Genomic DNA, 23,304 nt, shown 5'->3' on the forward strand with positions numbered 1-23,304 from the left:
CTTATTTTTAGTGTCTGTAATAGGAGGGGATTATGTTGCCAACTGTTTTTTCTTGAGAAGGGCTGCTGTTTATTATGAAAGTGTGCCTTCTTACTTTTTATTTTAACAATTGAGAATGATACTAGATAACATATATGATCTCTATTTGTCTCAATTTAAAGTTGGCAATGCTATATTAGTTCTAAAGTTTGGGAAACATTTTGCTGCCTGGTAAAACTGAAAAGAGGGTAAACCATTAGTATTAGGGATTCCGAATACAGAGGCATTCAGAATTAGATTTTGTTTCTGAAGCTATAGACTGAGTTGGACTGTGATCATTAAGGTCTCTTCAGCTTCAAAATGTCTATAACCTTTTGATTCTAAGTAAGAAATCATCAGAGTTTAATCTGAAGTTTGATTAGAACCTTCTGAGGAGCCTCAGAAATGAAACTGAGACCCATCTTACTATTTGGCATGAGTTTGGGGAACTGTTATCTGCCTCCCAAAGACAGTCTTTCATCTGTGAGATGCCATGTGAATGAGCTCTAATTACTTCCAGCTCACTAAATGTCCTGTGCTCCCCACACAGGAAGACTAGAAAGGTGTTACTCTTAGCGAAAGAGCGAATTCCAGGTATATCCACTGTCAAAGCTCCTCTCCCTTTGGTCAGAAACTTCCTTGGTTCTATATGATCTGCAGCAAAATGGTTACCTCTCTTCCAGCCTCAGGCACCTCAAATGTGCATCCATCTGTTTTCTACCTGGTAGTAGAGTCTACCTTGTAGTTTGAAGAACATAGGTGGCTAGAGTCCAACAGTTATAATATGGTCATTGGACACAGCATGGCATATCGTCCTGGGAGAGGGGTAGGTTTCTCAGTCTCTCAGAGCCTGTTTCGTCATCTATACAGTGGAGACAATAATGGCACCAGGATTGTCGTGAAGATAAAAGACATAACATATGTCAATGCACCTGGCCCTTGGTACGCACGCATTAAATGTTTGATCCCACTAATGGTAGGGTTATGTGGGTGTTCCTCTCATCCTCCTTACTTAACCTCCCTGAGAGCATGTAACCTTTTTGAGAATATCTGTTGATGGTTTTTAACTCATCTGTGATTTTTCCACTGTTTTGTTAATTTAAAAGAAAATGTATCTTGATTGTGGAAAGTATTACAGATGTCCCCCCTTCCACCCATTGACCCCTTCCAGCCCTCACCTCCCCACCTCCCCCCCCCCCCGCCCCAGTATATGGTATACTGCATGTCACATAGGGGAGATTCAGTAAATATTTGCCAAGTGAATGAATAAGTGAATTTCGGCCTACCCAATTATTATTTTAGGGCAGGGGTGCTTCTATTAAAATTGGTTAGCAGAAATGCCCTGCGGAGTATTTTCTTACTGGTAGCTTTAAAATGCCCCCTGCCCCTTTCACAAGAGGGTGACCCTTTTTAGCTTCCTTTCCAATAGAGGAAGAGAGCCCAGTGGAATTTTCCAGGCTGGCGCCTGAAGGGAGCTACGAATATTTTTATAACATATGATGTTAAAAACAACTGTATGTGTGCCCAGAAACCTTTTAAGGCATGCATTTCAGCATCCAGTTTTATTTGGTTTCAAAAATTTAATAAACAAGTAACACAATTCCGCCGTTGTTCTTTAAATGAAAATTAGAGATCTACAATTAATAGCAGCAAAACAGAACACGAGCTGTGCTTAATAAGACGGTGGAGTATGTGTGTCGTGTCTCACCAAGGAGCCGGGCAACAAGTGGGCATTGTGTTTATGTTCCAGAGAAAGGACACAGACATGTGGCTGGAAGGCAGACGATTAAATGTCACCCAGCAAAGGCCACTGAGAGAGGACGCATGTCACCAACCACCATTTTTCTTCTCTACTGTAGCCTCATGTCGCACACGCTGTGGAAAATTTAAGTGCGATCTGTAAGAAGTGTTAAGGTTCTCATCTTCTCATAAACGCTTTAGCAGTTCAGAGAATGAGGCCAAAAAAATATCAGTCACAGATGTGAACTGAACACTGGGCCGGAGGCGTGTGACACCCTTGGAGACCCTAGCTCTAGAGCATTAAAGTCCTCACGATGGTCATCACCATCACCTCTGCCCACACTCATTTTCCTCCTGGCTCCTCCCTGCGGGCCAAGGGGGAAGCCTTGCTGCTGCTGCTGCTGAGACAGGGTTAAGATGAGGTCAGAGCGAGCCCGGGAGCCAGACGGAGCTGGTACTCACTGCTCGCTGGGAAGCGAAGAGTTTCTCGACATCGCCTTTGGTGACAGGTCATAGTCGCTGTCCGATCTGTAGAGAAAGGACTCTCTGCGCTGGCTGTGCCCGGGAAAGGTGGCGTGAAGTACCAACCCAGAGGAAGAGCTGGCCTGGGGGTCCAGCGGGCTGCGCCCTGGGGAAGGGCCATTTTCCACATCAAAGCTGAAAAAGAGAGCAGAAAACTCTGGTCACGTACGTGGCAGCGCGCAGGAGGGCGTCGGACACACAGACAACGCACGCTGATGTGTGCCAGGCTCTTGACGTAAAACTTCACACTGTATGGAAAGTTTTAATCCTCCGAACCGCTTTGAGCGGTAGTCCTTACTATTCTCACTTTGCATAAAGGACACACTCCCACAGAAGTTCAGTCATTAGCAAAGAACAGAGCCAGGACTGGAATCCCAGAGCAGAGCAACAACTTCGACAATTTCAAAATGAGAGCCGACCACAAAATAACTCGGCGATGATAAGCGGCCCGGAGGGCCCGGAGGCAGCGCTAACAGCGCTCTAGGTGTCAGACACTGAACCATCGCTTGAATGAGTCTTCCCAGTGGGGAGACTTCTTCCTGCCAGAAATAACTCTCACAGTGTCATTAAAGAGGCAACACCCATATTTCTGAATGTTTCCGGACAAAGTGCTATCCTGAAATCACCCACTGGCTGACTAGCTAGGAGGTCCCAGCTGAGATTTAATATTCACATGCAAGGTTAACCACAGAGGAGGACTTAATCTGATAATGTCAAACTACCCTCGGGGGCTGCAGAGTTTTATCTCTGAAGGAGGGTACAGCCTCTCGCTCCAGCAGAGGCGTGCCATTAAGATTTCTGGTCAGTCTCCCTCACTGGGGGTAGGCACCCTCAAGCCCAAAATTATTTGAACAAGCTCTGGTCAATCAACACACAGGAGCAGTAGAGATTTTCTCTGATGTGCCCATCCTGGTATTGCCTGAGGCGCCGTGTGTCCTTCCCATGCTCTCCATCATCTCCTCTACACTTCCCTTGTGTGCACAGCCTCCCTGAGCCTCAAAGTGACAGTAACCCTCTTGCCCAGCATTTCTCTAAACCACTCACTGCTCCCCACTCACTGCTAACGCTCTGCAGGCAGGTGTTGGAGAAGGCACGGGGCTGGGATGTTCTCTTGACAAGTCAGACCACAACAGTGGGCTGCCTCTGTACTCACCCAGCTGCCATCACTTAGTTCTACGTGCATGGTTCTTTTCTCTCACTAGTCCTTACAACCTGGTCTTTTGGCGAGGATTTTGCTTATATTTCTTTAGTTTACAAATTGCTTCCTGATTCATTATTCCACTTGCCCCCTCATCACAACCCTGTAAATGTAGATCCCACTGTACATTTGAGGGCCATGAGGCTTAGAGAAATTTTAAATACGTTGCTCAATGTCACAGAATGAGAATTGGAACACCCTAGTCTTCCAACTCATGTCTCCACTCTGGTCGCAGAGTTCCCGGAAGCCCTGCTGGGTGACAGGGTGCAATTTCCCTCCAGTCTCTGGATTCACACAGAATTTGTGTTTGGTATGTGGAGAGTCAGTCAGATTATGAGCAACCTTGGCTGTTATCTTGAATGAGACAGGGAAGGTAGCAAATTACCCTGAAGCTGTAGGTTTCCTTGAAACAATAAACCTTTTAATTGACAGGAGAAATGACAGAAGGCAGGGCTATCCTGCTTCCCCGGAGACCATTCTGAGAAGAGGCTTCCGCCAACCCACAAACTCCAGGCGTCTGATAAGAAGCAGTTAGCAGCGACTCCCCTGAAAAGGTCAAGGAAAGGCCACAACAATCCAATACTCATTTGGGCCTTACAGGTTTTCACAGCAGGCCACATGGTTGGGATGGGCTGCCCTTCACAGACTGTGAGCGAGCAGGCAGGTGGTCAGTGGTTCCCACGTACCAGCCTGCTTGCCCGCCTGCCCGGAGGTGAGACTATGTTGTAAGCCCATTGAAAATATAATGAAAGCTGACTTTCGAACTTTCCTTGGGCAAGATCTGTACTAGTTGCTGAGCAAAATGAAGAGCTCCTTTGAGGATGAGGGCTCCTTCGGGCCACCCGGATCCTGTAGAACCAGTAGGTCCTGATACTGGCTCTGAACTCTTCTTGAGGACAAAGAGGGTAGGTTCTGCCAAGGTGAGGATGGGACTCCATGAAGCTTAAGACTGGGCATGAGCTGTGAAACTTCATGAGCGTTGATGTTGTTATTCATTTGGTATGTATCTGATCTGTACAGCCTTTACGGATATTAAAACATCGAAATGCTTTTGTACCAGCTGGCAGCCAGCCACTGTCCCAGGCCCTCCAGGTGACTGTGCAGGTGATCTCCTAATGAAAGGGCTGGTGTCTGGAGCAGCACGGGCCTGGCCTCTACCTTCATCACTATCACTACCTTCAGCCTGTGCCCATTGAACTGGTCAGTGCCCATGAGGTACCAGTAATGAAATATGAATATCACTGCTGTGTATACATGTGCTAAAATCTTAGAAGAGGCGCCCGGTGGGTATGCCTACCACACTCTCAGAACTTTTTCCATTGAGGGTTTCCACCCGGGCTCACTCTGCTCTCTTTTCTGCCAGAGGTATTCCTGGTGGGCAGAAAATAAGTCCACAAGGCATTCTGCCCCCAGTGTCAGGTTCAGGAAAGTTTGGTCTTGCCACGTAAGCAAGGACTAGATCCAGATACCCAAACTCTCTCCATGCTGGCCACGCCCCCCGCCCCATTTTTTTTCCCTTTCTTCTTTACCCTGCCTGAACTCGGAGAAGAGCTTGCTGGAATTCAGAAGAAGCCAGGGAAGAATTCTCTGGTCCAAAGAAGCCGTCTCAGTGAGACAAATGGCCTTTCATATTCCCTGGGGCACTGTTTCAAAGCAACCAACACAGATGTACAACTTAGGAACAAACATGAATCACCAACCAGACACCAGCCCCAGTCACAGCAAAATTAGCGAGCAGACATCACAATGCGTCCCACAGATCCAGGGTGGGAGGAGGGGTGTGGGCAAGGGGAGACTGAGGACACACTGAAGCCAAGTGAATATGCTATACAAATGGGAGTACAATTCGAGAAGAAAATGGAATCTGAAATATCAGAAACAAACACATAAATGGGGTCATTATTTACTTAGGGTGATTTTTGCCTCTGCCTTAATCCAGCACATTTCACCGTTAGGCTTCTTTACACTAGAAAATATTACAAAAGTAATATAAGAATATTATATAAAACATAGATAATAGAGAAAAAACACCGACTTTATTTGTAGTTTAGATTAATAGAGAAAAATATACTGCTTTTATTTTCAGTTGAGTGTTTTTCCTTCTGAACATTTTCCCTGCAAGATTGGATCTTGACTTTCTTCACAAGTATTTTGCATTGCAGTGCAGTTTCCAGAATTATCATTTTCCGTGGGCTACTTACTGGTTCATCCAGAAGCTGTAGCATTGTTTCTAGAGCATTTTTCCTCCTGTTGCCCCTCATACTTATGATTTGCAATAACATTGCAGTTGATATCCTTGAGCTTGGAGCTACTTCAGTATTTAGGTCTTCAGAAGAGGCCACTCAGAATTTCAGGTAATTACGAGAGGATGTCAATCATGAGTTTTGGAATATTTGACTGTACTGCCAGGAAGGGGCTGTCATTATCCAGCACAGGGACTGAAACAGTGTTTCTAGGACCAGAGACAACCCCCGACCCCCATCCCTTATCCCAGCCCCACTCTCTGAGGTCCAGGATCCTGTAGGCTACCCTCCCACGAGATTCTGCCTGCTCCTCCCTGCTTCGGACGAGTGCCCTGGACTGATCAATGGCTTGTTGTCTAAGAACTAATATTTTAACCACTTTCTCCTGCTTTGTATCCAGAGTTCTCAGCTCCTTGGAGGCAGCGGTGGTCGTGGGTGATGCTGTGTATGAAGACTGGTGCTCCCTGTAACTGGAATACCCTTCTCACCACTGTCTCCCGTATGCCACTGTCTTCAAATCCAGCTCACATCACCTCCTCTAGTCAGTCTTCCCTGACACTACAGCCGGTTCCATGGAGGTGCATGCTCCTCCTCTGCGCTCTCCTGCACTCCTTTACTGCGTGTGGTACTTGCTCCTCTCTCCTTTATTCTACAGTCATTTAGCTGCTCCCTAAGAGATTCTTATCTCTAAGGGAGAAGGGACCCAATGTCGCTCACTTCTGTGTCCCAGACATCTGGATTAGAGCCTTGTAAATAGTCTCCAACAACTGTCAGCGAACCAACCAAAGAATACTGCAATTTAGTGTGAAATGTCTTTCCTATCTCTTCTCTCTTCCTGTCTCCTTACCCTTATCTCAGTTCCCACTGGCATGAGTTTCTGCTCTTCCCTTCAAATGAGTCTATGGAGATGTGGCATTAACTTATTTGATAAGCCTTGTGAGTCAATAATCTACAAATAAATAAAATACACTGCAGAGTTCTCCACCAACAAAACAAACTCGCATAGGGAAGTCTCTGGCATTGATATTTCAGATGATGAGCTCTGTACACAAATCCTCAGGATGGGACAAGTTTTCTTGGATCAACTTCTGTTTGCCATCATCTCTTTCTTTTTACTCAAAGCAGGGACACTCTCTGCCCCACACTTTCTCTCCTGGTTTTCACTCCCTAGGAATCCATGAAGAGCCAGCCCTGAGCTGGTGCAGGGACCTAGCCAGCAGATGGCAGAAGACAGCTACTGCTTCCTCGGGCTGCGCCTCTCAGCCTCCAAGCAGAGCAGGTGGGGCTGTGTGCCAGTCTTGGGAGGGAGAAATAGGACTGAAGCCTTATTCATAAGCCTCAGAGGAAACACTAGGGATACAGAGCAGACCCACAAGGTGTTCATGAAACCTTTTATTAAACTAAGAAAGTTCTACTTCCAAGAATTCAAGCTAAGCCAGGTGGTTGCAGAACTGCCTGCAATTGTCCCCAGGGTGGCAGTTTTCTGATCCCCAATTACCTGCACACACCCCAATTTCTGTAACAAAGGCAGGAATAATTCACTTGCGAATCAGAGGAGATTTTTCTTTGAACTCAGTCTTTCTCTAGCTGAGTCTCTTTGGCTGATTCTAACAAACAGCCTCCCTGAAAATATCACAAACTCTTCAAAGAGGTTTAGACTCCCACGTCAGCAGAGGAGCTCACTACCATTTTGGAAAGTGACCTGCTATCTCAGTTTTGCTCTTTTTTTCTTAAATATTACTCACTGATTATCTTCTACATCATCGAATTCTTAGCTCTGCCGTGCTAATTCTCTTCGATCCATTTCAAAGAGGAGAAAACGGAGGTTCCAAAGTGTGAAACTTTTTTTGAAAAAAATCTAAAGTGTGACCTCGCCTCCATGTCCCCACAGACCCCCCCTCTTGATCTCAGAACCTGCCACACTGGGCTGCATTCCGCTGTTTAGGGATCCCTTTCACTCCACTAGCCTGTGACCTTAAAGCAGGGACTAAGTCTCATTCATTTTTCAAAATCCTCACCTGAGGATATTTTTTTCCATTGATTTTTAGAGCATGGAAGGGATGGAGGAGGGGGAGAGAGATACATAGATTGGCTGCCTTCCCTATGCACCCCAGCCAGGGCCTAGGATCAAACTTGCATACCAAGGTATATGCCCTTGACCAGGAATCAAACCAACACCCTTTGGCCCTCGGACTGACGCTCTAACCACTGAGAAACCAACCAGGGTGCCTTATTCATTTTTGTATTCTCAGGGCTTAGAGCTGAGTCTTATGCCAGAAGGCATAGAACAAATATTTGTTGAGGGGACGTGAGGATCTCACAGTTTTATTTCTCATCTGGAAAAAAGCCATTTCAGTTTGGATTCAAACTTCTGGCAGGGGATGACCTCAGAAGAGAGTTTCTACACAGAGTCTAAAGTTTCCTTTCCTCATCCTTCCCCACCGTCCCCACAGTATCCAAGGAACTCACTCCCAATCGTTTCGGTTTTTGAAAACTTTTGTGTCTATGAAAGGTGTATGTTTGTGTATAGAGTGCGTGCGTGTGTGTGTGTGTGTGTGTGTGTGTGTGTGTTGGGTGTATTCATGAAATAAAATGCTGTTTCTTTAAAGATTTACAAAATATTTCCCTCAATTGTATTCAGAAACTAACATCTTCAAATGCTTGCTTATCATTTTGATTAAAATAAATAACCATTTATTTATGTGCTTATATTGACCATCACCCCAGGGTGCTCTCTGGTCCCTGGAGATGGAAAGCTGCAGAGGAACGCCCATCCTTACCCACTTGACGGTGACTACTTTTATCCAGGGGTGGGCAAAGGCAAGCTTACAGTTGTGAGTATGTGAAACACACAGTTTATTCTTGGGTTATTACTTATCTATTCATTGTTGTATTGATTACTCATTATTATTAACCTACTTGTGTCCACTCTTGTATAATTCGTGGTTGCAGGCTGCAACCAGTGCTGCTTTCTAATGAAGGACTTCACTGTGTGGGGTCACAGCCAGCATGGTGGAGAGCCCATGTCCTGGCTGAGGGTAAGCGGACCTCCTCTGGTCACAGCGACAGCAGAAGGTCACGGTTCGACCCTAAGAACTCTTTTCCAAAGTCTGTGACTTCCCTCCCTTCCATCACAGTAGGAAGAACTGTGATGTGCAGCTCATCTGAATTCTAGAGGCAGCTTCCCTTTCTTCCAGGGGATTTGAAAATAACATTCATGGCAATAATCCCAAACTGCTTTCCCCACAGAAAGGTTTAACCAGAGGTAGCAGAGTAATGCTGCAAAGCTCTGGGATTCTGGAGACCTGGCTGCCAGTTCCTATGTGGAAATCACTAAAATGAAGCAGGGACTCTCTGTGTCCTGCCTGCTACTCCTCCATCTTCCCCCTGAAATGAATGAATAAATGAATGAGCAGAAGATCTCTGAAGTACCTCCGAGATTAGACATTTTGCAGAGATTTTGGAGATGGAAGAAAGATTAGTTCTCAAGTGTGGCTTAATGTAGTTTTATAATGTTAATGATCATTCACTAATTCAACACACACTTATTAGGAACCCACTATGAAACAAGGCACTATTCTAGGCCTAAGAATGTAGCACTAAACCCCCCTAATGCATATAACTCTTAAAAGTAAAGATAACTTTCTACAGGACAATGATTCTAAGGAAAAGTAGGGTCTCCCAGATGAGAATAATTGTGTAGGAATGTGTATTGTATGTGGATTTTATAAAGCTGGGGTGGAGGGAACCATGCTTGGGACCTTGCCGCTTTGTGTGACTGCTGCCCTAGCTGTGATACAGATTATCCTACTAGCTCAATATTTTCCAGCCTGCATTCCCCACCTTTCTGAAGAGATTGTTATAAAAGATAATCAATTCGTCCTTAACAAGATATAAACACTCCCACTTATAAGTTTGGCAGTTCTGCCAATAAGAAAATCTATTCATCTATTAATTAAATAAAATATTTATGAATAAGCATGCTTAATAAGCCTACAATAGCTCAAAAGTAATTGAAATTCCCTTCAAAAGAAATGAGATTGATCTGGGAAAACCAGTTCCTATTCAACCAGTAATAGCTTCAATAAATTGTTGCTTTAAAAACAAACAAACAAGTTCTCACATACCATCTGGAAATCAGTTCTAGATTCTGCTTGAAATCTAGTTGAAATATTGTAGATAATGCTTATTTAGCACGTTTGCATACACTAGTGATGAGAGATGTGTTTATCTCATGAGATACTGAATTTCACTTTTGGATTAATTTAATTGTAAGAGTTGATCCAGAAAAACATGAATTTATTTTCACCTTTAGCCCAAACGTCTCCCAGTACCCATCCCATCCTCAACCCCTGACATAGCTGGTTTTCCTCACTGTGGTAAATAATCTACTCAGTTGTACAAACCACAACCATCCCTGATTTTACCTCCTTCTTCAACCCCCCATTTTGTTTTTCAGTTGGTCAAGTGTCCACAATCCTACATCAAAACTATACCCTTTCCTCTATCTCTGCTGCCACCACTATTTCAGGGCATTAAAATCTCCCTTGAACTAGAATATCTACCCTATGAATCTCCATGCTTCTACTTTCTCATCATCCTCTAAACCTTTTTCACATAACAGCAAAAGCACAAAAATCAAATCATGCCATTGTACTTCGAATAAAATCCAAACTCTTTACTATGGAATAAAAGTTGCTCCTAGAGTACTGGAAGTGCTAGCAATAACAATAAGACAAGAAGAAGAAATAAAAGGCATCCAAGTTGGAAAAGAAGAAGTAAAACTGTCATTATTCACAGATGACATAATATTGTACATAGAAAACCCTACAGACTCCATAAAAAACTACTAGACTTAATAAATGAATTCGGCAAAGTGGCAGGATACAAAATTAACACCAAGAAATCTATGGCTTTTTTATATACCAATAATGAACTCACAGAAAGAGAAACTAAAAAAAAAATCCCATTTACCATTGCACCAAAAAAAAAAAAAATTAAGATGACTAGGGATAAGCTTAACTAAGGAGGTAAAAGACCTGTACTCAAAAAACTACAGAACATAAAAAAAAGAGATAGAGGAAGACATAAACAAATGGAAGAATATACCATGTTCATGGATTGGTAGAATCAAAATCATTAAAATGTCCATACTACCCAAAGCAATCTACAGATTCAATGCAATCCCCATTAAAATACCAATGGCATATTTCACAGATCTAAAAAAAACTCTCCAAAAATTTATATGGAATAAAAAAAGACCCCAAGTTACTGCAGCAATCCTGAGAAGAAAGAGCAAAGTTGGAAGGATCACAATACCAGATATCAAGCTATATTACAAAGCCACTATTCTTAAAACAGCCTGGTGCTGGCACACGTACAGACATATAGACCAATGGAACAGAACAGAGAGCCCAGAAGTAGACCCAAGCTATTATGCTCAATTAATATTTGACAAAGGAGGCAAGAGCACACAGTGGAGTCAAGACAGTCTCTTCAATAAATGGTGTTGGGAAAATCAGACAGATACATGCAAAAAAAATGGAACTAGACCACCAACTTACACCATACACAAAAATAAACTCAAAATGGATAAAGGACTTAAAGGTAAGACGGGAAACCATAAAAATCTTAGAAAACTCCACAGGAAACAAAATATCACCAAACGTCACAGCAATATCTTTACTGATACAGCTCCTAGAACAATGGAAACTAAGGAGATAATAAACAAATGGAACCACATAAAAATAAAAACTTTTGAACAGCAAAAGAAACCATCAACAAAACAACAAGAAAGTTCACTGAATGGGAGAACATATTTGCCAATGTTATATCTGATAAGGGTCTAATTTCCAAAATTTATAGGGAACTCATACAACTTAACAAAAGGAAGATACATAATCCAATCAAAAAATGGGCAAAGGACCTAAATAGACACTTTTTGAAAGTGGACATACAGAAGGCCAAGAGACATCTGAAAACATGCTCAGAGTCACTAATCATCTGAGAGATGCAAATCAAAATGACAATGAGGTACCATCTCACACCTGTAAGAGTGGCTATCATTAACATATCGACAAACAACAATGCTAGTAAGGATGTGGAGAAAAAGGAACCCTTGTGCACTACTAGTGGGAATGCAGACTGGTATAGCCACTGTGGAAAACAGTATGGAGTTTCCTCAAAAAATTAAAAATGGAACTCCCATTTGACCCAGTGAGCCCACTTCTAAGACTATATCCCAAGAAATCAGAAACACCAATAATCAGAAAGGATATATGCACCCTATGTTCATAGCAGCACAACCTATAATAGCTAAGATTTAGAAATATCCTAAGTGTCCATCAGCAGATGAGTGGATTAAAAAGTGTGGTACATCTACACAATGGAATACTACGCTGCTATAAAAAAGAAGGCACTTTTACCATTTGCAACAGCAAGGATGGACATGGAGAGTATTATGCCAAGTGAAATAAGCCAGTCAGAGAAAGATAAATATCACATGATCTTACTCATTTGTGGAATATAATGAACAATATAAACTGATGAACAAAAATAGATCCAGAGACAGAGAAGCATAGAACAGATCATCAAACCTCAGAGGGAAGGCAGGGGAGGTGGAGGGAGGGTAAGAGATCAACCAAAGGACTTGTATGCATGCATACAAGCATAACCAATGGACACAGACACTAGCGGGGTGAGGGCATGTGCTGGGGGATGGGAGTGGCCAGGGAGAGGTCAATGGAGGGAAAAGAAGACATATGTAATACTTTAAACAATAAAGAATAAAAAAAAAGTCACTCCTAGCTCCTGTCACACCCCCAACCTCATCTTATACCACACTCTCCTCTGCCCAGTATAAATCAGGTTCAGAGGTTTCCCTTCTGTCCCCAAAACATGCCAAATTCTTTCCCACCTCAGCAATTTTGCACATGTGTGTTTTGTTCACTGCTATATTTCCATTGCTTCAGACAGTTCCTGGCTCAGAGAAAGTGCTGAATAAACAGTTTTTGAATGAAAAATAAATGCTGGTCTTTGCTTGTTCTCTTCTCTACTTTTTGTATGGCTGCCTTCTTATTCTTTAAGCCTTGGATTAAGTCACCTACTAAAAAATTCCCTCCCAACTCATTAATTAAGTAGGTCCCCTTGTCTTCATAATACCTATTAGGACTTTTTGCTACATCTATTGTAGGCTTATTAATTTTGCACTTGTCCCTTCTCTCATAAACTCAAAGCTCCATTTATTGTAATTACCAATATATTAACTAGTGCCTGGCACTGTGTTTGGGACACACTGCTAGTTCTGAACCAATGCCTGTTCAAAGGATTAATGGAGAGAGCAAGTGAGTATATTAAACACAATCACCTCAGTGATTCATAGAAGACCCATATTATTGCCATTTAAAAATACATTAGGAGAAGGGCTCATTTATTGACTACTTGTCATTGGGACAGCTCCCACACTAATCCTCAGGAAGTACAGTTGATGTAAAACCTTGTTACAGGTTTAAAGCATATTTTTGTGATTGTTTCTCTAGGATTACTTCAGAAAATTAGATTGGTTTTCAGATCAAATTCTGCAAGTTATTGACCTTTCATAGAGCTTCAAGTAGGTGTTAAGGTCGTCGTTGAAGACGCATTCCCTGTCTTAGGTTTGTGAAATGCCATCACTTAATATTTCAAGAGCTTTGTGTTTAAAAAAATTATAATCTCTGGAGAATGAGTAGGCAATATATCTACTTTTTTGGTGGAGGTAGCAGAGTGGAAGGAGTCGAAGTATGGTTTTCTATAAATTCAAAGAATACCATAAAATTGGAAATCATTGCTTCAGCCTCCGGTCTACAAAGCACTTAATAGTGTTTGTGTCAGTTAACATCTGGCCTCCAAATGTTATCAGTCTTGAACACTGCATCTGCAGACAGCTTGGCATTTGGGTTTTGAAATGTTCTTTTGGGAAGAAAGGAGGGATGAGAGAAGGAGGAGAGGAGAAAGTAAAGGTAGCAAAATGAGATCTTGGAATATTTTCTTCTTGACTCAAGCAATAAAGTTAAGAAAAGCTACACTTCCCCCCCCCCCCCCACATGTCCTGAGCACTTACAATGTGCCAGGCTACATGTTAAGTGTTTGTTATATATTAACTCATTTCATTGCTATAGTCACTGTGGAGAAGGTGTTAACTTTATCCTATGGATTTGAAAGCTGAAGTTCAAAGGTTGAAATAATTTTGTTGAAGACTACTCAGCTATTTAATAATGGATCTTGGATTTAAACCCAGTTTGATTGGATCCATTAACAAATCAATCAACTCAGTCACATCCGTAGATATCTGCTCAGCCTTCCTTCTTGTTACCATATAAATTTTTATGACTGCAACTGTAGCCAAGCCTTCCTTTCTGAACTCTGTTTTTTCTCTCCCACTCATTGACTATACTACTTGAGTAGCTTTACTCTTTCCTGTATCATCCTTTTCCATTTTGTACATCAGCAAACAATTTAACTGTAAAGAATTATATCTAAACTAAACCAACCCACAAATAAAAATAACAACCATAAAGACTTCTACCAGACATATAAAAGTTGAAATAATTCATCACCAGACTTTAAGTATAAGAAATGTTAAAGAAAATCTTTCAGGCAGAAGGAAATGATACCAGAAGGAAATTTGGATCTACACACACACACACACACAAATTAAAGGTTTTGTTTTCTCATTAAAATCTCTTTTAAATATAACTTACTGAAACAAAAATAACGATGTATTGTAAGATATATAACACATGTAGGAGTAAACCATATAACAACAAGAGCACAAAGGCAAAAAAGAGAAATGAAATATATTGTGGAAATGAATGAATAGGCCATATATCTACTTTTCTGGTGAAGGTAGCAGGGTGGAAGGAGTAGCAGTATGATTTTCTATAAGCTCAAATAATAACCATAACATTGGAAATCATTGCCTCAGCCTCAAGTCTACTACAGTCTACTGATGTTAATATCATCAGTGCCCAGTATCTTACACTATATGTGAAGTGGTATAATATTGCTTGAAGGTTGAATGTGATGAGCTAAATTTATACTAGAATCCCTAAAATAACGATTTAAATATAAAAATGAAGAGTTGGCACCAAACATGTGTATGAGTCTTGTTTTCTTATCCATTCAGCCACTCTATGTCTTTGACTAGAGCAGCAGTTCTCAATCTGTGGGTCGCGACCCCTATGGGGGTCAAACGACCCTTTCACAGGGGTCGCCTAAGACCACCGGAAAACACATATTTTCGATGGTCTTAGGAACCGAGACACCGCTCCTCTACCCATCTCCAGGAGGGTCCGCCCACATGAAGATACGCCCACATACGAGTACCTGGCCTGATGATATCATTGCACTAACCCCGTCACATACACCCGGTACAAATCCAGGTGTATGTGACAGGGTTGGCGCCATAATGTACTTATGTGGACCAGTCACACATGTGTAGAGAGCAGCTGCTGTGTTGAAAGCAGCTGCTGTGTTGAAAGCAGCAGTACTGGAGGTATAATTCACGACACTTCATGAATTATAATTACTGGGTAAATGTAAAATCATGTACTGTAAAATCATCAACTACTGCAAAAAAAAAAAAAATATCTGTACCATGGGAACTTAATCTGGATGCTATTCGGTCTTTTTATATTCAGCTGTGGTTGATGTGAATACTGCCCCCTTGTGATAGTAACAGGTATGTAAAAAACAACAACACAGAGAATGGTAAATCATAGGAAACTTTAATGAACTGTATTGAGTGAACTATGCCATGTATCATCTTTTGTATTATTAAAGCTATTGTTGTATATTATTTTCATTAGCAAACCATCCCATGACAATAGATCATGTAGAGAAGAACATTAAGAAAAGAAAATATAGTGAGGATTTTTTACAGTATGGTTTCACCTCAATAATTACAGCAGGAACTGAGAAACCGCAATGTGTTATTTGTTGTGAAGTTCTATCAGCCGAATCTATGAAGCCGAACAAACTAAAACACCATTTTGATGGCAAGCATCTGAGCATTGCCGGCAAGGATACCAACTATTTTAGAAGCAAAGCTGATGGACTCAAGAAAGCCAGACTTGACACTGGTGGCAAGTACCACAAACAAAATGTAGCAGCCATTAAAACTTCATATTTGGTGGCACTCAGAATCGCCAGAGCTATGAAACCTCACACCATTGCTGAGGATTTACTGTTGCCAGCGGCCAAAGACTTTGAGTTATGATTGGAGATGAATTTGTTACGAAATTGAGTGCAATTTCCTTATCTAACAACACTGTCCGCAAAAGAATAGATGACATGTCTGCTGATATTCTTGATCAGGTAATCCAGGAAATTAAATCTGCTCCACTTCCAATATTTAGTATCCAGCTTGATGAATCTACAGATGTTGCCAATTGTTCACAGTTACTGGTTTACGTGAGGTATATTAATGATGGCGACTTTAAAGATGAGTTTCTTTTTTGCAAACCTCTTGAAATGACAACTACTGCATGTGATGTATTTGACACAGTTGGTTCATTTCTGAAAGAGCGTAAGATCTCTTGGGAAAAGGTTTGTGGTGTTTGCACAGATGGTGCTCCAGCTATGGTAGGATGTTGATCTGGATTTCAACGTTTGGTACTGAATGAGTCACCAAAAGTCATCGGAACTCACTGTATGATTCATCAGCAAATATTAGCAACGAAGACACTGCCACAAGAGTTACAAAAAGTAATTAAAAGCGTCATAAGCTGTGTCAATTTTGTAAAGGAGAGCATTTTAAACAGTCGACTGTTTTCACAACTGTGCAATGAGTTGGATGTGCCGAACAATGCTCTGCTATTTGTGAGATGGTTGTCGAGAGGAAAAATTTTAAAACGTGTTTTTGAGCTTCGTGATGAACTCAAAACGTTTTTTAATCAGAAAGCAAGACCACAGTTTGAAGCACTTTTTGGCGATAAAAGTGAACTGCAGAAAATAGCTTACTTGGTTGACATCTTTGCCATCTTGAATGAGTTAAATTTATCACTGCAAGGACCAAATGCAACATGCCTCAATTTGTCTGAAAAGATCCGATCATTCCAAATGAAACTTCAGCTTTGGCAAAAAAAAAAAAAAAATTGGATGAAAATAAAAGTTACATGTTGCCTATCTGCTTTCTTTGAGGAACATGATATTGAACCAGACAAAAGGATTATGATGATAATTTCTGTGAAAGAAGACTTGCACATGCTTGCAGACGAAATTTCATCGTACTTTCCAAATCTACCTGACACCCCATTTGCACTTGCCAGAAGCCCATTCACAGTCAAAGTTGAAGATATTCCTGAGGCAGCACAAGAGGAGTTCATTGAACTTATTAACAACGATGCAGCGAGAACTGATTTCTCTACAATACCAGTTACAAAATTCTGGATCAAGTGTTTACAGTCATATCCTGTTCTTTCTGAGACTGTGTTGTGCCTTCTTCTTCCATTTCCAACAACATATCTTTGTGAAACAGGGTTTTCCAGATTGTTGGTTATCAAGTCTAAATACAGAAGTAGACTTGTTGTGGAAGATGGTCTTTGTTGTGCTCTTGCAAAGACTGCCCCGAGAATTTCTGATCTGGTGAGAAAGAAGCAATCTCAACCTTTGCACTGCCGTTGGCTTTTTACGCATAGTGTTGCAAAATGTAGCAATGTAGTTTAACTGTTGTTATACTAAGACTGTTAGCCATGCTACACCATGCTTCAAGACAAAATTTCATTTATTTGTAATTAGAAATAAATATTTCACAATACATAATTACATATTGTTTTTGTGATTAATCACTATGCTTTAATTATGTTCAATTTGTAACAATGAAAATACATCCTGCATATCAGATATTTACATTACGATTCATAACAGTAGCAAAATTATAGTTATGAAGTAGCAATGAAAATAATTTTATGGTTGGGGGTCACTAAAACATGAGGAACTGTATTAAAGGGTCACAGCATTAGGAAGGTTAAGAACCACTGGACTAGAGCATTTAATCCATTTACATTTAAAATATTATTGATAAGTATGTAATTATTGCCATTTTATTATTCATATTTTTCTTCTTCTTCTTCTTCTTCTTCTTCTTCTTCTTCTTCTTCTTCTTCTTCTTCGTCTTCTTCGTCTTCTTCTTCGTCTTCTTCTTCTTTACCTTCTTCTTCATCTTCATCTTCACCTTCATCTTCACCTTCGTCTTCTCCTTCAAGAAGTCCTTTTAATACTGGTTCAGTGGTGATAAATTCATTTAGCATTTTATTGTCTGGGAAGCTCTTTAGAAGACCACTTTGTAACTTGTATAAATGTCTAACCATTATGCTGTACAACTGAAACTAATATAAGATTGAATGTCTATAATAAAAAATTTTAAAAATTAAATTATTAGGTGACAGAGCAGGCTATAGTCTGGGCCTCTAGAAGTAATTACCAGAACACCAAAAGAGAGGAGGAGGAGGAGGAGGAGGAGGAGGAGGAGGAGGAGGAGGAGGAGGAGGAGGAGGAGAAAGAAGAAGGAGGAGGAGGAGGAGGAGGAGGAGGAGGAGAATAAGAAGAAAGGGGAAAGAGAAGGAGGAGGAGGAGGAAGTAGAGGAGGAGGAGGAGGAGGAGGAAAAAGAAAGACCTATACCTATGAAAATAAAATGGAAGCATAAAAACGATTATCTAAAACAGAGGAGAAAATGAGGAAGAGCACTCATAGATTTGAAATCCCTTTTGTTAATATCATCAGTGCCCAGTATCTTGCCCAAACCAATGGTCAATTCTCAGTCATCATCTTTCTCAAAGTGTCAGGAGCATTTGATATAATTTATCCCTGTGTTATTTTGACTTTGAAGATATCAGCTTCTCCTGGTTTTCTTCCTACTTCATTGGCCTTCCTAGGTCTTTAATCTCTTCTCAAAGTCTACATGTTGAGAGTCCCTGGGCTCAGCTGGCAGCTCTATTTTCTTTATCTATACTTTATCACTGCTTTTATCATGATATAAAATACTGTCTAATCTCCAATGACTCCCTAATGTGCTTAAAATGGTGACTACAGAAGAATATGATGAATGTCAAGAGGCTCATAATCTAACTACACAGAGCTGGAAATCTCAAGAAAAGCAAAGGCAGTTTAAAGGGTAAAGGCCTGAAATGTGATACTGATGCCGTGTGCTGCCAGTGAGGCACCCAGACTGTGCCTTACAGTGCATTCAAGACACTGTCCACATTGCTTTTGTACATCACTGTCCTCAGTTCTGGTGGTAATTATATGTAAAATGCATCCAATTTCTATAAAACTACTTAGCATTGATTTTGCATCTGAAGAGTTTTCAGAAACGTCAAGTTTTCAAAAATAAATGGTATCATGATTTTATTAGAGCTCAAGCAAAGTCTCCAGGCTTCGCTGGTCTTTGCCATTATTTTTAGAAATCAAATCTTCCTGTAATCTAAACCAAACATCCCTGAGCAGGTCCCAGCTTGCCCTTCATCAGGCTAGGCCAGCCGTGGGCAAACTACGGCCCGCGGGCCAGATCCGGCCCATTTGAAATGAATAAAACTAACAAAAAAAAAAAGACCGTACCCTTTTATGTAATGATGTTTACTTTGAATTTATATTAGTTCACACAAACACTCCATCCATGCTTTTGTTCTGGCCCTCCGGTCCAGTTTAAGAACCCATTGTGGCCCCTGAGTCAAAAGTTTGCCCACCCCTGGCTAGGCAGTCCCTCTTCTTCCCCAAACCCAAGGTAAGGTGGGGCCAGTAAGGCTTGGGGAATGGCCTCACCATTATAGTATCTTGGGGAACTGTGAGGATCCTTTACCTCACACTTGGCCTTCACACAAGGAATAAAAACCCTATGTCATCATGACAGACTTCAGCTTTTTTGAAGAGCAATCCCTTTGAAAGAGGGATACAAGATCAGTGTTTTGAAGTGGACAGAGAAGTCCTTCCTTTTTAACCAGTGTGAATTAATTTTTCTCTTCAGATGTCAATTCCTACCCAAGACTCCTTATTTTGGAAAGGACATTGTTACTTTACAAATAAATCTTTCAATAACAGAAATAATTTCTGCTCCAAATCTAAGTATTTGAGGGAACACAACTGCAAAGCATTCTCTTCCTTTCAATTGCTTTTCCTACATCCCTGTCTTTTGACTGACTCATTCACAAACAAGTCATCTGAAGGGCTGATTTATTTGATATAGACATAGAAATCCCCTGAATGTTTCTTCTCAGCTCCGTCAATAATCCCATTTCCTTGTTTTACCTTTTCACAACCAATTCTTGCAACATGGATTTCTTCCTTAATTCTCCATTATCTTAACTACTGGTAAATTACCCACTCAAACCAAAACATCAGTTTCAGTAATCAAAAAGACAGAGGGCTCTTCACATGGTGTTTCTGACTCATATTTCTGACTCACAGATGGATGCACTGTGTTCTGTGCCACTTCAATAATGTGGCATTACTTGGACAAATAAAAACCACCACCTTACGCAGTCTAGCTGAGTTTCTTGCGTGTTTCCTTCTCAGTTTTATAAATGAGTCACTTAACTTCTTCAATATTCTTCAATATTTTTGTATTCTATTCTGAAGTGTGAGCATTCTACTCTAGACCAGGAAGCACTAATACTCATTCCAACTTCCATGCAGGTTTTACAACTTAGCCACTGTTTCCACAGGAATGAAGAGATGCTCCTGGCCACTGCTTGTTTAATATAAGTAGCAGCAACTTTTATTCTTATTAGGGAAATTGAGTTTTGGAAATCATTTTTTTGGTCTTTATGAACTAACAGCTCTTCTTATGCACAAACTGTAAATATCATTGCTATCTTGGAAAGAATATGCTACAGAAAAGGACAGAACACCCTCAAATCTCCCTTAATAATTCCTGCAGTAGGATTATCATGTCTGATTGGTACTTACGGCACTTTTCAAACTATTCTTTAAGTTGTAGCACAAAATACAAAGTGTATTTTAAGTCTCCTGTGCCAAACCTCGAATACATCACCACTGCAGATAGAAGAAAGTTTGCATTCCCTGGTGGTAGTCAAAGTTCTAATGATATGATTTGAACTTGACCTTCTAAGCTTGTGTGCTAGAATCCCTTATCTATATTCTAACCGAGCTGAAGTGTGCACTCTCCCTGAGCTGCTTTTTAAATACTTTTTATATACTTGCTTTTAAAATACTTTTTTCCTACTTTCTAGACTAGCCGTGGGCAAACTACGGCCCGTGGGCCGGATCTGCCCTGTTTGAAATGAATAAAACTAAAAAAAAAAAAAAGACCGTACCCTTTTATGTAATGATGTTTACTTTGAATTTATATTAGTTCACACAAACACTCCATCCATGCTTTTGTTCCGGCCCTCCGGTCCAGTTTAAGAACCCCTTGTGGCCCTTGAGTCAAAAAGTTTGCCCACCCCTGTTCTAGACTATCCTTCCATCTAGAATATCCTTTCTGACCTTTCCACAAAAACAAATCCATGTGTGAGGAAAGGACTAGGTCAAAGCCCAAGAATTAGGGAGAATTTGGCAACTCTAGCTGTGGGAGTGACTGCCTAGAAATTGTGAAGTTTCCCTGTGTTGTTAGCCCCATTAAGAAACACTCAGAGTGATTCAGGGGGTCCTAGGTGTAGTGGGAAATGGTTGCCCCTGGAAAGATCTACTTAAAAACAGTTTAATGCAATGGATCAGGCAGATGTTTGAAATGAGACAGACCTGGGTCTGAATAGAAGCTCTTTCATTTTTTAACAAAATGGCCCTGGATTTAATGTCTTTGAGACTTAGTTTCCTCACGTGTAAAATAGTGATAGGAGAGAAAGCTAAAGACTTGCTAGGAAGATTAAATAAAGTAAGAAATGTAAAGATTTAGATGCTCAGTGCTGCAGTGTGCTAGTCATGCCAGCACAGAGCAAATGCAGTAGAACAGAAACAACAGTATAGTTTATTTAGACAGAGGGCCTGAGATTTTGTCATTGCTTACCCGTACTCCTGAAATGTACTTCCCCGAGATCTGTAGACGTCACACAGCATATCTGAAAGTTCTCACATAGCCTGGGAAGCTGCTGAAATGTGGAGCAGGTATTTAAGCAAAGAGTTGACGATGCCTAGGCTCTGGGGAGGATGTACCAAAGCCAGGAGGCTGAATAGCGTCTTGAAAGATGAACAACTCAGAAAGAGCTAAGTTGTATATGGCAGGCACTGATTGGCTGTCCCAGAGGCTCATACAACCTTTGCCTCTTACTCTGCTTTGAGGCTAAGAGTGTCTAAGTGACACCATTTTGGCCAATGGACATCTCTGGGGAAGGTGCTCCTTCTGAGATTTTGAATCAGACATATAAAATTGCCATTTTTGTAAGTAATAGTTGAAAGTCAGCAATTTCAGAAAGTTCAAACCTTACTACTTAGGATAACTCTTTATCCATTGCTCTTTACTCATTTCTCTTTTTATCTGCCTGGAACAGAGGATTCAATGCACAGACAACCAGTAGCAATCTAAGGATGAGGGTATCTAAAAAAGAAGATAAAAGCTTCCTAAATCTCAGAACACCAGAGGAATGTTAGGGCCCTGGAGTCCTACTCTTGAAATTCTGTTGCACGAGATAAACCCAGGCCACCATTTAGCCACTGTAGTAGCGTGTCTTATTTGAGGCTGGAAACAACCTTAATGGGTGTCATGGTGCTGAGTCAGCAGGCAGGGGACCAGAGGACCTTTACTGGGTGGAAGAAATGCCTGCAGGGAGTAAAGTACCTCCCAGGGTGAGAAAACCTCTGGAGTAGAACCAAACCTTTTGCTTCCTCTGGAGGCAACATAGGTATGGTTTCTTTTCTGAAAAGGAAAAGAAGGGAAGGGAGGGGAAAGGAAGGGAAAGAGAGAGAAGGGGGAAGAAAGAGAAGAGAAGGAAAGTAGAGAGAGGAGAGTGGCCATTTCAAACAGGATGGTCCAGTGTGCAAGGCAGATATCTGAGGCAATATCTGGGATGTTTCCATGTCAGGCTGAGGAAACAGGAGGGAAAAGGCCCTAAGACAAGAGCATGGCTGGTGCATTTGAATAACAGCAAACAGGCCAGTGTGGCTGGAGCAAGGTGAGTGAGGGAAGAGTTGTAGGCGATGAGGGCAGGGGGTTATTTCGTATAAAGCATTCATAAAGCATGTGTGTGAAAGGCAGGGACAAATGATGACAAGTAGGAGCTGGATAGAAGAATCTGGATTTCAGTGGAGAGACACACATTTCAGACTCATATGAATGCTACCCAAGATTGATAAGTCAGGGGTAGTCTGTGCAGAGCTGCATATTTTTACGAAAAGTGAAAAATAAATTTGTGTCTGCATCCATCTGCTCTCAGTCTCCTGCATAGTGATGTTTAGCTGACATAGTTGATGTGAGGAGTTTGGGGAGGATTAGTTGAAATAATATATACAAATGGTGTATCTCAGAATAAATATTTGATAAACAATACCTAATATAGATTGTCTACTTATATTTTTCTAGGGATTTGTTAACCACTATGCATAAATTAACTTATTTTATCTTTATAATCAATTGATGAGATATGTAACATTTT

At 41.1% G+C, this 23,304-nt stretch overlaps 1 protein-coding gene across 3 annotated transcripts in view; it reads right to left on the reverse strand.

Moving 5' to 3' along the window:
* Positions 1–23,304, reverse strand: part of PDE4B (phosphodiesterase 4B) — a 531,417-nt gene that overhangs the window by 123,000 nt on the left and 385,113 nt on the right. For all 3 annotated transcript variants that reach the window (XM_081087643.1, XM_081087644.1, XM_081087645.1), the window contains one exon: positions 2,221–2,415. In XM_081087643.1, the coding sequence (XP_080943769.1) occupies positions 2,221–2,415 (195 nt within the window). The remainder of the gene's footprint in view (positions 1–2,220; positions 2,416–23,304) is intronic.

Source organism: Myotis nattereri (assembly GCF_964212035.1).
Source record: "Myotis nattereri genome assembly, chromosome: 3".
NCBI classification, from domain to species: Eukaryota; Metazoa; Chordata; class Mammalia; order Chiroptera; family Vespertilionidae; genus Myotis; species Myotis nattereri.